Source organism: Anabrus simplex, chromosome 1 (genome assembly GCF_040414725.1).
Source record: "Anabrus simplex isolate iqAnaSimp1 chromosome 1, ASM4041472v1, whole genome shotgun sequence".
Classification (NCBI taxonomy): Eukaryota; Metazoa; Arthropoda; class Insecta; order Orthoptera; family Tettigoniidae; genus Anabrus; species Anabrus simplex.
In genome coordinates this window covers 290,087,288-290,104,856 of record NC_090265.1, presented here as the reverse complement: position 1 = coordinate 290,104,856, position 17,569 = coordinate 290,087,288, and the positions used below count along the sequence as shown (strand labels likewise).

Below are 17,569 nucleotides of genomic sequence, written 5' to 3'. Positions count from 1 at the left end.
GGCTGCCTCATTTAATCTCGATGTGATACAATGATTGAAGATGCCTTCCTTGAAAGGCGAAACATGTCTCATTTTTATAATCTAATAAGGATAAAATTCTAATTACTGTATAAGACCCAAATGTATGTTTATACGGTAGGAAGGGAAGTTAGGGAAAAGAATAACTTACCAAGGTAGATGTTCAATAAATTTCCAATTTGTTTGCAATCATTTAAGAAAAGGCTAGGAAACCAACAGATAGGGAATCTGCCACCTGGGCGACTGCACTAAATGCACATCAGTAGTGATTGATTCTTCTCTATTTGCAGTTGTCATTTGCTGCATTCCTCCATTTTGTTACTAATTTCTGATGTTAACCATTCTGTCTTTGTCCTTTTCCTCTTCTTGACTCAGAGCATCTTAGCTGCTTCTTTTATCCCATTTTAAAGTTTTCCATCTCCTTTCTACAATTTCTGTTTCATTTCCTAGCGTATTAATTTCATGATATTCGTCCTCTAGCTCAATGTTCCTGTTTTTGTTTTTCAATAGTAGTTTCTTCTCTTTCCTTTCTAGGTTGTTTTCATTTTAATTAGTACCTCTGCTACAACTAATATATGGTCAAAATAAATGTCATCCCCTGGGTAACTTTTGACATTCTTTAAGCAGTTTTCAGTACAGTTGTTGAATCATCATGTAATCATTTGGTATTTCCTCTCATCTGATGCAAGTGCAATGGACAAGTGTAACTTGGAAACAATCCTCTAAACCCATGGGTAAATAGTGAAAATATCAACCTCGGTTAGTAGGTATTATTACCATATTTTCTCGCGTAATAAACACACTTTTGCACAAAAAATACAACCAAAAACTTTGGATGTGTAAATTATAAGGAATTCAGATATTCAAATATTATTTACAATTCATTTATTTTTGAAAGGGTATATCAGGTATAACAAACAACTGGTTCAACTCATTTATGGTTGTAGTCATTTGGCGTAAAATTCCAGTGCAAGATTTTTTTTGAAAACTCAAATAAGGTACATCAGGTAAGCTGGACATGTGGGTTTGAAGTACCAACACTGGAAAATATTCTTCCCGTTACGAGCTACCAATACGACCTGAAGTGAAATAAACATGAAATGATAAAAGTAAAATTCATATAATGTCATAATAACATAACAGCAAAAAAAATCAAGACATGAGAAGGGCCGGGCATCGAAGGAGGGACCCTGCTAGATTTCCCCAAAACTGTTCGTATCCAATCTTGTACGAGTGACATGCCCATCCACCCTTCTTCTTGGATACAAACGTGGATCCCTCGTGGAAATTTTACTTTAGGCACTGGTATGAGAGTCCTGCACCCAGACCCACAGCGCAGCACTTCAAACCCACGGGCTCCGGTAGCCCAGCCCGTGCAGTGCCGTTCTCTTCTGACGCGGCAGCGTTCTGACCCACAGCACTGGGCGGGCTCAGTGGAATAACCCTGAGTATTCCTCCACAATAACATGTGCGCCGTGCACAACTAAATGTTCACGTTACACTACTATTCAGATCATTCACTCTACAAATTCCTGTGCACTAATAACATATTTTCAAGTAGGCTAATCGCATTTGGAAATTCAACGGTAGAGATTTCTCGTGCACTGTAATAATAATAATAATAATAATAATAATAATAATAATAATAATAATAATAATAATAATAATTGAAATCACATGAACTTTATAATAAACTAATATTAGTTTGGAATTGACACCAAGTTAACTGAAAATGAATCTAAATAACACGAAGCATATTCATAGGACTTCATTTGCGTTTACTTCAAAATAAAATACAAACAAACATGACGTGCAATATGCCAACAATAAAAACAAACCTGAACATAGCTTTTACTTAGTGTGTGTAGTTTATTGGTCATTGTTAATTGTGGTGGAATGGAATCACTGTGAATGAAAAGAGCATCATCAGCAATTGTCTGGTTGTAGAAGAGAATGAAGCCCGCTGAACTGAAATTTCTCTCTGAAGCTGAACTTTATGCTAGCATAAATATTACTTTCTTAAAGTATATAGGAAAATATTTAATATTTATTTCCACCCATTCAATAGAATATATTAGAATGCTCGTCATTCGTCATTGTATTGTATTGAATAGGTGGAAATAAATATTAAATATTTTCCTATATACTTTATGAAACTTTCAATACGGATGAAAATCATTTTTATCACTTGTAATATTACTTTCTTACCGATCTGATGAAATTTTGAATAGTTTTGTCCGTTTGTTCTCCAATAGGACGCTATATCCATCTTCTTCCATTCCACAATTTTGCTTTAAATATCTTTCCAGCTCATCTGTTGGAATAGGAGCATCATGAACGTCAATCCACAAAGAAAACTTCATTACTTTGGCAGGTTGTGGCATAGTCGTGGAGTCTAATGACACGGAAACATTAGAATACTCGTCATTCGAGCACACCTCGTTCATCGTAAGTTTTACATCGAATCATAAAAAGACAAAATCAGTCCGACTCCTTTAATCTATACTAATATAACAAAGAGAGAGCACGAATTGTGTTAGTTTGTGTATATCTGCAGGGTAATCTCAGAAATTACTGTAACGATTGTAAAAATCCTTTTACTGATGGAAATATACATTATCCATGAGTAGAGTTCGTGGTTTATAGCATTTAAAAATCAGATATTTAGCGTTTTGATTTTCAAATTTAGCATTTTATAGCATCTAAACTTCTCAAATTTAGCGTTTTATAGCAAATTGGTTAAAAATAGGCATAATTTGCTAAACTGCACACACAACAGTTGGGAGTAAAATAATACTGTTTAATCAATCACACAATGCTCGTCATGCAGTTTTGAATTCATTATGGAAAATAAGACAAACATCAACATAAGACTGCAGGAAGTATTAACGCACACACAGGAATATGCTTATTTTCAAATTTACAAACACAATTTCAAAGTGAAAAATACAATTCTGAACGTATTTATTTATCACAGTACAACACACCTACAAAGAAGAGGAATTCCAATGATGATTAAAGTACAACATGCCAATTGCTTAAAAGGTGTCCTCCTTCATTTGAGACCGCTTATCAGTTACAATTATGTTGTAGTTGCTAAAAACAACTCTACATCGGCACTGTTCGTAGAGGCCCAAATGGACAGAAGTGCTGCCAAGGCAAAGGAAGGACTGCAAAACATTTTTTTCTTCAAGTCTTTGATTGCAGAGTCAGCACATCAATATAGGCCATCTGTATCGCTTACATAAAAATGTCCCGATTTGTGACTTTCGGCATGGTGTTCGATCGTCACTTCGCTTCTACCCATGGCTACCAGACAATAAAATAAATCACTACCGTACTTTTAAACAGTACTACTACTCAACACCAATGTCAAGAATAACCGACTATGATCAAAGGTCAACACACAAAGGGAATGAACGTGGTGCTTGAAAGTGTATTTGCTGTTTGATTGATTGTTCCTTGCAGTGCTCTTTATCCAGTGAAAGAAATTCCACACATTGAATTATTTAACCCTTTGGCCTACCATTACTTGTGAAAGGAAATATTCCCTTACATACCATGTATTTTTTTGTCACTTTAACATAAATTTGATTAATCACATATACACAAAGCAAAGTGAGCTTTTAGCTCGTCTATAGTTTGTTCGTAAGTATTACTGGTTTCAAGGGAAGCACATAAATTAGCAAGAAATGTAGAGGCATAGGCATTGGTTTCCTTAGTAACATGATCCCAGAACTGTGGGGTTAGAAATTCATTCCCTACGTCCATTTTTTCGTATTACCCAACCCCCTCCCCACTATAGAGTGAATTTCAAAAACTGGTTTGCATGTTACAGAAAGAGGCTTATTGTCAAGAAGATCATAATTCTAAGTATCATTTTACTATACTTCTCACCGGGCGAGTTGGCCGTGCAGTTAGGAGCGCGCAGCTGTGAGCTCGCATCCGGGAGATAGTGGGTTTGAACCCCACTGTCGATAGCCGTGAAGATGGTTTTCCGCGGTTTCTCATTTTCACACTAGGCCACGGCCACTTCCTTCCTATTCCTAGGCCTTTCCTGTCCCATCGTCGTCGTAAGACCTATCTGTGTCGGTGCAACTTAAAGCAACTAGCAAAAAGAAAACTAGACTTCTCACTCGTTCTTGTTGCATTCTGGTTTTGTCACGTAGTTTCAATTGGCACTATCATCTGAGAACTGAAATCGGAATCACTTTCATCACTGTCAGTTGAAGAAGAAGTATTTTCACTCTCCAGAGAATCATTTCCACTTTCAACCACTATTTTCAAACCAGTTACGGCAATAAACTCATCCACGTCGCGCTTGGATACCGCCATGATTGTTTACAACGAGCGGCAAAATGAGGTGCTTTTTTATTTTCCGTATTTCAGCTTAGAGTTACTATTTACACAGAGAAAATAGCTTCAGGTATCATCTGACATGAATCGGGTAGGCTTCAAAACAAAGAGAATAAATCTCTCCGATCAGCTAATTGCGATAATGAACTTATAAACGTTCCTTGCAGCAGGACGGAAGTGTCCGTCAGAGCATGTTTCCGCTTTACGATCGCAATGGGCGCCGTAATAATTATTTCTCCTGAAATAAACATTTATCTTATTTTTAAGAAAAATGCATCGTTTTTAAAAAGATATATTTTTATTTCGTATAAAACTGTGAGTTTCGCATCTATTTCGCATAAATTGTATAATTTCGCATTTTGAATCAATTTCGCATTTTATCGCTAATTCAAAATCACTAAAAACCACTCGTACGGGTCATATAAGATGAAAGCACATACACTGACTAAGTTTCGACATATTTCGCATTTATCGCAAATGCAAAAAATCACAAACTCTATCCATGAGGATACAAATATCTCAAGAACTGAAGATGTTACAGTTGTGATAATTGGTATTTGGGCAGTTCCTTTATCAATAAACAACTATTTTTCGGTAAAACCACTTATGGGACTGAAATAATTGAAACAGCACGTGAATTTTTAAAATGAGTACCGGTATATTTACAGTGTATGTCAAAAGCTTTACATATTACAGACATGGAACTTGGTACATGGAATGTCCTTTAAAAATAAATAAACATGTCACTCTTTTTTGTTTTCGGAAAATCCACGTAGGTGGGGGTGGAGGAAGGGCTGATAAAGGGGTTGAATTCTTTTTATGCGGATACATATATCTCAAAACCTGAAGATGTTACAGATGTGGAAATATGTCTTTGTAATCTCCTTTAAAAATAAAGAAACCTTTTTTCTTTTTTTTACTTGAGAGACGTTCTCACGTGTACAGTTCTATGTCACATTGTCATCTCAGCCCCAAAGGGCAATACCACACACTTGGTTTACAAAGAGTTTCAGGGGTAAATGAAACTCAGTTTTTCAGTGAGGTTTTATACTTCAAGGATTTTCTGATAATGTCTTAGTACAGTACCGAGGAACGATTACTTTCATCAAATTACGAAATCCACTCGAGAAGCCGTGGGTAACTGCTAGTGTGTACATAAAGTTCACTGCAGATCGTACAGTACACAAAATTAACGTTTTTCCCATCCCCGTCAACTGCAGGCTTGAATACCAACCAAATACGACTTTTAAGTGTAGGATCCGGTTCAGAAGTCTTATATTGTGCGGTTTTTAGTTCGTTTGTTCCTTCCTTTTCTTTTTTACTTCACGGGATAGACAGAGAAGTCAAACTGAAAACCACAGGAAATTTGATCGGCTCCACTCGACCGTAATGCAACGCACTCCGCTGACACGCAGTACACTGTACACATTGAAGCAGTCAGCCCATAGAACTACCACAGCGCTGTCCTTGGCTCACCGCGTACGAATGACATAGTGCTGGCCCAGACCAGCCCGTGCGATGACGTCACGGGCTTCTTATGTTCGAGCCTTTCAAAGCCCATTGCAGCCTACTGCCGAAGCAGCTCATGGGCTGGGCCTGTCTGCAGGACTCCGATTGGTATTAGTTTTAGAACAACATACAAACGATACATGAATAGTTCTTAAACTCCCTGATAGATGGTGGGGCACTGTCTATTTACAATCCTTAACACTAATCAACTCCAACATCGAGGAGAGAGCTTGCTAGTGTACATAACAAGAAAACAATACGTACCGAAGATGACGATCGCATTTTGTGGCAAATGTTTCAGTTTTCTTATTCATACAGAGTCACCTAACCTATCTTAACTGCACTATATGTATAATGAAAACATATTCCAAGTGCCAGTAGAGAAATCATAACATTCTCTCTATAAATTTAGATGGGAATAGCCTTACCGAAATTTAACCAGACGCGAGAAAATGCAATCTAACCTCAGAAATCAGTGATGCGCTCTGCCATATCTTAAGGTATATTGCATTCTTAATTAATTGCAGTATTTAACATCAAAATTAAGCAATCGTTCACTTCAACTTTTATTTTTACGAATTAACTCCTTACAAATAATGAAAATCATTTTTTCCGTATTGAAAGAATCTTAAATAAATGTAAGAAATTTATTTTAAATTCAACCTATTCAATACAGTACTGTCATAGCGAGGAAACTATACCGAAGGTGATCGGTCACATGCAATATAATTGCTGGGTACATAAATGTCTGTAATGGAAAAGAACGTGCACGCTTAATCGCTCGTAATAACTGATGCGTCAGTGATAGGGTGCTCACTGTAACCAAAGGATAATACACAGTTTAATATAAGAATTTTGAAGGGACAGACAAAAACAGTCATTATAACGGGGTTCTTGTTGTATGTGTACCCGTTACAGCGGACTTCTACTGTAAAATTAAAAATTGACTGAGAAATTATAATTAACGTTTACAAACAGGAAGGAACACATCCACATATTTTACCAATTTATAGAACAAATTTAACCCTTACCCCTCGAATTAAAGTTCTCTGTGTTGCCTCTACTACTCTTATTTTAAATGTACATTTTTATCTTATATGTCCTGTATTAATCTTCCACAATTTTGGAGATAGCACTTGCTTTTAAATGATGTAGTTAGGCTATACACATTTACAGCAAGCTATACTGGAGCAAATAAAAGCAATATGTGGAATTTAAGACGAATTATTTTGCATTATTATTATTATTATTATTATTATTATTATTATTATTATTATTATTATTATTATTACCGTTATCGCATACCGATTGGTTTTGTTAATAATTTAGTGTACAAATTATTGCTAAAAGCAATTGAAAAACTCTATTCAGTCTCTGTTTTCATACCTCACGGAAGTTTGTAGGCTGAAACCACTGTAAACAGCAATTTCTTGAAATCTGAATCTGTTGATTTACAATTGTGCCAGCCGTCAGCGTCAGGTACATGTTGGGTTACAGTACACAAACCGACCATCGTCAGTTCACTTTTAGGCACCGTGAATTGCTATTAGATATATTCATTAGGAGCAGAGGTGCGACAATACTGTGGTTTTGTGTGTTGCCTGACATATACGACATATATATGACTAGAAGAGCACATGGCGACCATGTTCGTTTACTATCTCTCGAGCTTTCATGTGCGTGAGTGGACAGCTGACGGCTACACTGCCATCTAAATAATAGATTTTTGACTGACTGTCAAATAGTATCTGGATTCTACAAAGTTCCACGCGGAACCAAAAGATGGCTGTACAGTATATCATCGTGTATTTTGTATTTTAAGAAACAGCAGACGAGCGGTGGGCGATAAAATGCCATGTCGGGTGTCGCCCGACATGCGACCGGAACGGGAATATCGTAATGTCGGGCCTCACCCGACAGACGAGTGGTAAAGGTTAAGTATCACTATGAAATTATTGTATTTTTGAGCATTCAACATTTTTAAGAAGTCTTTCTGGTATTTTCCTTGGATCTCGAACTCATTTTGATAGTACTGGAAAATTAGAAGAAACATGATATGCCATGTCCCTCTCCAGAAGTAAAAAGTGTGTTCCCAATTTTCTCAACTTCCTAATATAGAATCAATCTATGTCAGAAACCAGGATGCTTAATGGATTCAGTTATTTAGTCCCTGCCCTTACAATGAGAGGGACATAAGAAAGCTAATTTAGTAACCATTTTCCATGTAGTTTGAGAGTTCCAACCGTTTAAAATTGTTTTTAAAATAATGTAATATGTTTTATTATAATCATATCCTTCATAGAGATCACTAATAAGTAGTTTCCTGCTTTGTTAGAAACATTTAGTACCGTACATAGTACACATACCTTCAAATTCATATTCCCGTGAAGCAATGCTGTGGCCAGGTTATTGTAATCTTCTTCATGAACTGCTTTTACAATTTCATCCCAAGTAAACTGAACTGTAACAGAACAGACATGAGGTATATTGGCTCAGAAAACATTTGCAAGGAAATTAATGCATATGTACATGATTATCTTTAACACAAAATGTAATTACAATTACATTAGGTGGAGTCTTTCACAATGGAAATTTATTTTTTTCAAGGGAGTTTATTAGCCAGCTTTGTTTTTTTTAGGAATTCATTTCATAGGAAACGAAGGAACAAGTATACAAATTACAAGAGGAACAGGAATAGATACATGGGAAAGTATAAAAGAATCAAGCAAGTGTTTGGAAAAAAGGGGCAACAAAACAAGGACAACAAGCATGAAAACCTGAAAAGACAAGAACAAAATCCACACCTTCATATACTAGCCTATTAATACAGTTAGTGTCAGTCTACTTTGTTGCTCCTCTTCCCACAAAGACCTGTCACTGTGTTTATTCTATGTGCACTTTCTTACAATTGTTCCCAATTTTCTTCCAACTGCTAATTGTGCAATAATTACAACTTCACTACTTCAACTTTTATTTCTTCATGGTGAATGTTGTGTTTTCGTAAAGGTAAAGTTTTCTTACGACTATCATTGTTTTCTTCACTATCTTTTCTCTTCCACATATTCAGAAGTGTTCCTACACATTATTATGCAATGTTCTTCCTCCAACCAGCAATGCCCTTCCACTTAAGGGTGTTTTTCTTTCAATGAAAGTTATTTATAAGCATATTTGACAGTTTTAAATCCATTTCTCAAGAGAAAACATGTCATCTAGTCCTGAGGATGCTGCCCGAGCTGTTGCCTTTGTGGAAGAATGTGATAACAGGCGTAATGTTGAAAGAATGCCAAGAACTACAGCTTCAACAATTTTTTGAAAGGCACAAAGGTATAGGAAGCCTCCGTGGCTCAGACGGCAGCGCGTCGGCCTCTCACCGCTGGATACCGTGGTTCAAATCCTCGTCACCCCATATGAAATTTGTGCTGGACAAAGCGGAAGTGGGACAGGTTTTTCTCCGGGTACTCCGGTTTTCCCTGTCATCTTTCATTCAAGCAACACACTCCATTATCATTTCATAGCATTTATCACTCATTAATAAATCACCTTGGGAGTGGCGACCCCATTGTAATAACTGCCTACATATGTTTCATTCATCTCATCCCTGATCCGGTAAATAACTGGAAAACAGGTTGTAGGTTTTTCATTTCAAATGTATAGGAAAACTTAATGTTATTCTAGGAGACCAGGATTGGGCCCAAGAAGAGCCACATCAATGAACCAGTTCGTCTGGCTACAAGTTCGCCATGACCATCACTCCACCGTCGTTGAAATCCAAAATAGACTCCAGCAAGTCCGAAGTGAAAATCAGTGAGAGAACTGTCTGAAGAAGGTTAGAAGAAGCTAGACTCCATTCCAGGAAACCTGCTGTACATCGTAAACGCAACAGATACCATAACATTGCTTGACTACGGATTGAGAGATAACATCGTATTCAACAATACAACGGTGGGGGCAAATTTTGTTCATTGGTGAGTTTTGATTTTGCCTCCGAACATCAGATGGCAGGGAAAGTGTGTGGAAGAGGACTATGGAAAGATATACCCCTCATATTATTCAGAAAAGCTTTTTGAGCAGTTTCTGTGATGGTGTGGGTGGGAATATTTGATGCCAGAGATGGACCAGGCCTTCGTGAAGCGTAAGACCCTTGCAGCACGTCATTATATGGATGAAAGCCTACAGCAGAATTATGTAACTTTTGCACCATTCATCGCAGAAGATTTTGTGCTAATGCACGACAGTGCTCACTCATGTTGCTCAATGTGTGCAATAATAGCTTTTATTCATGTGAAGGCATGGCCTGCTGACAGTCTGGACCTGAATTCCATTGACTAAATTTATAGGATGAATGTGAAGAACAATTAACCAGAGTTATCTTGACACCCTGCAGGACCTACAGGAGGTTCTTGAAGAAGAATGGGAGCAGATTCCATAGCTCAGGATTGCAATATTAATCAGGAGCACGCAGAGGTTAGGAAATTCAACTGAAGCAGAAGTGTTCAGTGAAGAGTAGTAAATGAAAAGGAATAAACACATAGGAAGTGCTACGATAAATAAAAGTGTTGAAGTGTTACAGGGATAGGCATTGCATTATTACCGATAAACAGCTGGAGGTGTACAAATGAATTGTTACTTCAGTCTTTCTTGAATAATTCAACTAAATCATGTAGAAAAATTTTCTCATATTTTTATTATTATTTTCAGGTTCCAACATTTCCAAATCATGGTGTTAAATTACAAAACAATACAGTACTTCAGTCTCTCAAAGCTAACGGGCACTCAGAATAAATCTGCAGTTTAAATAAGAAAATTAGTGATCTTTGTACTGGTCAGAGTAGTTTGGTGGTCTAAATGAGAGATCTGTATAGCTTAAACTCTCTTGCATAAGAAGTTACCTGTTTGTTCATCTACACAGTTCGCCATGCATGATAAAAGGAAAAGCAAATGTTTGTCTAAATACGAAGCGTGTTTTTTAATTAAGGTCCGTTTTGTTGTAGACACTAGTAGTTCACGCGCATATCGCAACGAGCGTGTGCGTCGTGTACCGGCATGCCTCGGGAACAACTGTGCTCAGTTTCAGCTCTGTAGCTAACCTGTACAGTTCTGTTCTGTGCTTTCAAAATGTTTAAGACTATCAACTCGTCCGCCACTTGTGAGGTTCGGTCAGTGATACGGTTTTTGTCAGCAAGGAACCTGTCTGCTGCAGAAATTCATCGACAGATTTGCGAAGTGTACAATGATACTGTTATGAGTGAAAGCAAAGTGCGTAAGTGGGTAAGACAATTCAAAGATGGCCGTGACACCGCCCATGATGAGGACCGCTCCGGTCGCCCTTCTTTGATTACAGATAATTTGGTGGCTTCAGTTCAAGCGAAGATTCGCGAGAACAGGCACTTCACAATAACAGGTCTCTCAAACGAATTTCCTGACATGTCCAGATCAATGCTTTTTAACATTGTTTCTGAATACCTAAAGTTTAGGAAACTGTGCTCCCGTTGGGTCCCGAAACTCCTAACAGAGGACCACACAAACCAAAGATTTGAGTGTGCGATGAAGTTCTTGACTCATTATGACGAAGAAGGTGATGGCTTCTTGAGTCAGGTCGTAACTGGAGACGAAACATGCGTTTTGCATACACGCCCAAATCGAAGCAACAGAGCATGGAATGGAGACACACACTCGCCTGTAAATGTGAAGGCTCAACAGACTCTGTCCCAGCGCAAAATCATGGCGTCGGTGTTTTGGGATAGGCATGGTGTTTTGTTGGTCGACTTCATGCAACGAGGAACCACTATCAATGCAGAAGCATACTGCCAAACCCTGAGAAAGCTAAACAAAGTGATTCAAAACAAAAGACGCGGCATGCTGACAAAGGGAATTGTCCTTCTCCATGACAATACAAGACCTCACACTGCAGATCAGATCCGCGATTTATTGGACAGTTTTGGCTGGGAAGTTTTAGACCACCCACCCTACAGTCCTGATCTTGCGCCGAGCTATGACCATCTGTTCCTCCATCTCAAACATCACCTCGGTGGCAACCATTACAATGACGATGACGTGAAAACGGCAGTGAACTCTTGGTTATCGAAGCAGGCGGCAAGTTTCTATGAAGAGGGTATTTTAAAATTGGTTATGAGGTATGATAAGTGTTTGAACAAACTTGGCAACTATGTCGAAAAATTGAGTGAAGTATGTACTTTCTGAAAACAAATTTACTTTTTTGAAATAACCTTTCATTGTGTACTTATTTTCAAACGGACCTTACTTTAAAAACATGCCTCGTATGTATAAATTAATAAATGTGCTGGCAGATTATTTTCTTCTATCTGTATAGTTTTTGGAGACGCCAAGGTGCTAGAATTTAGTCTTGTAAGAATTCTTTTATGTGCCAGTACATCTACCAAAACGAGGCTGACGTATCTGAGCACCTTCAAATACCACCAGACTGAGCCGGGATCGAACCTGCCAAGTTGGGGTCAGAAGGCAGGCACCTCCACCATTTGCGCCACTCAGACTGGCAAATTATTTTCAGACTCAATATCTATATCGAGATGTATCTCATTCCTTATGTGATAGAAGGCGCTCTTAGCCGTATACATAAGCAACTGAACAAAGGACAACTTTCAGAGCAACAGTTTTTAAAGTCATTCTAATCTATTGTATGACATAGTTGGATAGCAAGCACCACCACATACAGACTATACCGTAAGAGCTAGGAAAATATGTAACGATTAAAGGTTAATTTTATCTTGTAAGCAAATATTGAGTCCGCCTCTGTGGTGTAGTGGTTAGTGTGATTAGCTGCCACCCCTGGAGGTCCGGGTTCGATTCCCGGCTCTGCCACAAAATTTGAAAAGTGGTACGAGGGCTGGAACGGGATCCACTCAGCCTCGGGAGGTTAACAGAGTAGAGGTGGGTTCGATTCTCTCCTCAGCCATCCTGGAAGTGGTTTTCCGTGGTTTCCCACTTCTCCTCCAGGCAAATGCCGGGATGGTACCTAACTTAAGGCCACGGCCGCTTCCTTCCCTCTTCCTTGCCTGTCCCATCCAATCTTCCCATCCCTCCACCAGGCCCCTGTTCAGCATAGCAGGCGAGGCTGCCTGGGCAAGGTACTGGTCATTCTCCCCAGTTGTATCCCCCGACCCAAAGTCGGGAGCTCCATGACACTGCCCTTGAGGCGGTAGAGGTGAGATCCTTCGCTGAGTCCGAGGGAAAAACTGACCCTGGAGGGTAAACAGATTACGAAAGAAAGAAAGAAAGAATGAAAGAAAGAAAGAAAGAAAGAAAGCAAATATGGAATTGGTGAGTAGTTATCTAACATCAGCCTCCTCAAATTTCATTTTGTGATCTAGACTGTTACAGACTTGGTTACAACATATCTCTGACTACTTTATGCAACAGCGATCCTGGTTATTCCTTTCCTCAAGTGGTAATATCACGTATCAAATTACTATATACATATTTTTCAGCAAGAACAAGGAATTCAGTAAATACAGGAGATATAATCAACTAGATTCTAAGGGGCTGATCCTAACTGATGATCCCCTGCCTGCTGTAAGAGACTACTAAAAGGGGCCCCATGAGCACGTAACTTGGGAGCCTGGGTTGGCGACCACAGGCCCTCAGCTGAGTTCTGGCATTGCTTCCATTTACTTGTACCATGTTCCCCACTTTCATCTATCCTATCCGATCTCCTTTGGTACTTAATTTTCTGACACCGATCATATTAGAGGATTTGAAGCTATCAGAATCTTTCATTTTCACGCCCCATATAGCCCTATTCTTTCTTTGCACAATACCTTCACTTTTCAAAGTGTTGGACTCCTTCCATTCTTTCCCTCTGATTAGAGTAAAGAGAGAATGGTTGCCTAGTAATAATTTCTCTTAAAACCATAACCACCACCACCACTACCACCACCTAACTGATGGCAAGGATAGTTTTGATTTTATAGCATTTAGACAATTTGGTGAGCTGTTTGGTTAGTGAATGATATGATTAAAAGAGCTAGTTTATATAATGGATCAAGGCCCAGAGGTGCCAACCTTTGAAATGGATTATCAGTAATCGCCCTCCGCCCCCGAGAAAAATCTCTAGTCAAGCCCAAAGCATGCTCCTCCCTTCTCGATAATGACACCCCTTTTGCCCTTCCCTCTAGCAATCTATTCGAAATAATATCATATTGCACAATAACATTTGCACACAACCTGTTAGTTCTGTAATAAAACATTCCTTGCAGCTTGTTCCTCGCGCTTTTCAGTGTAGTTCTTCTTGAAGCATCCTTCCCACTGCGATGACATTTTTGTCTTCTGAACCATAAGAGATTCCAGTGCAGAGGTGCTTCTTTCTCTCTTTCTTCTTTCTCAATCTTTCTGTCAACTGTCAGAAACACTTAGCACAGCAAATACAACATTACTGAAGGATTTATAGTGGAGGAGAGCAGCCCCTGAGATCCTTGATTCATAATGAATTTTACAGCGCTTATGGGTAGCAAAAGGAAGTCACGATCGAATAAGTATCGTTCCTAACTCACAAACATTGAAACGAGGACAATTTAGGAGAAATGTTCAATGTTTTCGAGCCTTTTTACTTCTCTTCTTTTTTCCGTAGAAAATTATTTTTTCCTGATCATGTCAGCTTTTCCATAATAATTTCCCATTTCACCGTAATTCCGTAATCACGAGGTGAAATCCGCAATAATTACGGACAATCCGTAATAGTTGGCACCTCTGAAGGCCTATCTTTGAGAGGTTCAAGATCGGACAAGCTCTTTAAATAATTGGTAACATGACCTTAAAAAATTGTTACATTTTATCAACATATTCCTTTATCTATAGATTTAATACTGCTTGCAATGCCTCTCTGTCAAGTAAATTAGAATTCTCTGTTGAAGTATAAACTTGTGTAACCTGAATGAAGAAAGAGGGATCTGCTTTTCCACTGCTTGGCAAATTAACTTTTGAACAGCTGATTATCTCCTACCCATATTATTGTAATGTTGGTTTAGGTGATCTTGCACCGTGTTACCAGTCTTTGAGTGGTTGTGTTATACAGATGCCACAATGTTATGTTTATATTACAGAATTTTATTCCCATTTCTGCATTCCTATCTTAGAATCTTTCATGTTGCCTATGGTCTGAAGTGTCAAGTGGCCATTACTCTGAATTTATTTCACCATCTTGGACTTCATTTCATTTGGTTATGGTATTTATTTATTGTATGATGAAAGGAGGAATATCAGCTTTTTACAAAATATATACAAAAATACACACATATATAGAGAGACTCTGAAGTTCATATAAATATTCACAATACTATGTCCAGATGGTTCATCCACTCAACAGCTTCTTGTGTTAGGTTATGGAGATCTTTCATTGAGGCTCTGAACACTCCAAGGGGACATTCGAGCACTATATGATTCATGGTTTGCCGCTCTTCACCGCAATCGCAATGAGGAAAGGATTTCCATCCCCCACTTGTTCAGTATTGTTCCGCATCTTCCCTGGCCAGTCCTTATCCAATTCAGTACACACCACTGTCGTCGAGGTGAATGAATGCCTGCGGACTGCTCCCAAGGAGTTTTAATTAAGTTTTGATATGCCAGGGAGTTTTGGTTCTGCCAATGATTGTTCCAGGCATCTAGTATTTTGAAGCGATTGTAATGCAGATTGATTGCTGTTCGCCACAATGGTTGTCTGGAATTTAATAGCTGCGGTAATAATACTGGACAATCCAAATGTATTGGCAGCAGTGGGTTGTTCTCAATTTTCTTCCATGTGCTCAGCAATGACAGATCTTCTAACGGGTGGTGGTGAAGTGTTCCTTAGAACCAAAGCCAATGTGTGTTAGAAGATCGAATATATGCTGTGATGAGGTGCATTGCTCGATTGAGCTGCATGTCAGTTATTTTATTGTGAGCACTGTTTAACCATGTAGAACAGCAGTATCCTGCAACTGAGTATGAAAGAGCCAGAGCTGTGGATCTAAGGATTGTTGCACTTGCATCCCAGGTGGTCCCTGTTAACTTCTGTAATATGTTGCTCCAGGTTTTAATTTTAGCTGCTACATTCTTGAGGTATATTTTGTATGTTGGTGATCTGTCCCGTGTCACCCCTAGGTATTTAGGGTTACTGCAGTATTGGAGAATCTCATCTCCAAAAAGGATTGTAATTTGCATGTTTGTTCTGCAGATTGAAAGTTGATACAACAGTCTTTTAAGGATTTGGTTAAAGAGAATTATGTTTGAAGTATTCTTCCCATATCTTTATATCTGATGTTAAAGTTGCTTCAGCTTCGGGGATGCTTTGATCCTGGGCTATCAAGGCAACATCATAAATAAATTTCTTGGACTTTGTATTTGGAAGATCGTATGTGTACAAATTAAAAACGAGTGGAGTCAGCACAAATCCGTGTGGGAACCAGTTATTTATTTAGTGCACCTGACTTGTAGAGTTTTCTGAAAACACTTGGAAGTACCTATTGCTCAGCATATTGCCTTTTAGAGTGGTTAGTTTCCAACAAGGGATGTCACTTATGAATTTGAGCAGAAGTTTGTCACGCCAAACGGCATCATAAGCAGCATTTTTTTTTTTTTTTTGCTAGTGGCTTTACGTCGCACCGACACAGATAGGTCTTATAGTGACGATGGGATAGGAAAGGCCTAGTAGTTGGAAGGAAGCGGCTGTGGCCTTAAGGTACAGCCTGAGAATTTGTCTGGTGTGCAGTAAAATCTAAGAAGACACCCATGCTTATCAACTTCTTCTCAAAGCCATTTTCGATACGAGTTGCTACTGCAAGCATCTGTTCCTCATGTTGCGTCCTCCCAGGGACATGAACCCAGGGCAGCTATTCCCTCCGAGGATCGAACCAACAGGGACATAGGAGAAATTGCTGTACCTGATATATTAGAATGAGCCAGACATGAAGGGCTAGAATTCAGTAATTGAATACAGATACAATCACACCTAGTAATAAGGAGATTGTAATATTTCATATTCATGACTATTGCGAATCAATCTCCCCAGCAGCTTGAATGTGACACTAAGGAGTGCAATAGGCAGTAGTTTTCAACTTTTGAAGGGTCTTTGTTTGGCTTTAATATAGCAATGATTTTGGTTTTCTTGAATAGTGGAGCAGATAACCTGTTTCTACAATGTTGGAAAAGAACGTGTTCAACCATCTGACAGTAGCTGGACCACAGTGTAACAGAAATTTGGGGTAATGGCATAAACACCTGCTGACTTTCCAGGTTTCATGCATTTCATTGCTTCTATAGTCTCTTCCAGTTGAAATGGGGCAGAGAACTCAAATTACTGAGGAGCTGACCTTTTCCTTTTATTCAATTTCTTTCTGACTTCTCTTACATGTTTTTTCTTTTTTGACTTGGAGGTATATTTTGCTGTATCCAGTTTCCAGATTAAGGACCAGGCCTTTCTGCTGGAGTATGGTACAAGGATTCTAGAGTTTCTTGCCATTTGTTTCGTATCTTTTCATTTAGCGATTGTAGAAGGACAGAGACAGTTGCACGATAACCATTGTCTTCATACTCGTTGAAAAGCCTTTTGCTGTCTTCATTCTAGCCAGGGATGTAATCTTCGTGGTAACCTCTTGGTATGAATCGTTTTGCTGCACCTTTTAGGCCCAGTTTCTTCAACAAATGTTAAGTGTTAACACTGCTGTTAAGGAGACTT

General features: G+C 38.6%; 1 protein-coding gene across 1 annotated transcript in view; it reads right to left on the bottom strand.

Annotated features, from left to right (window-relative positions):
* LOC136864220 (ras GTPase-activating-like protein IQGAP1) overlaps positions 1-17,569 on the bottom strand; it is a 565,781-nt gene that overhangs the window by 365,043 nt on the left and 183,169 nt on the right. The window contains exon 8 of the mRNA XM_068226153.1: positions 8,250-8,344. Coding sequence (XP_068082254.1) covers positions 8,250-8,344 — 95 coding nt within the window. The remainder of the gene's footprint in view (positions 1-8,249; positions 8,345-17,569) is intronic.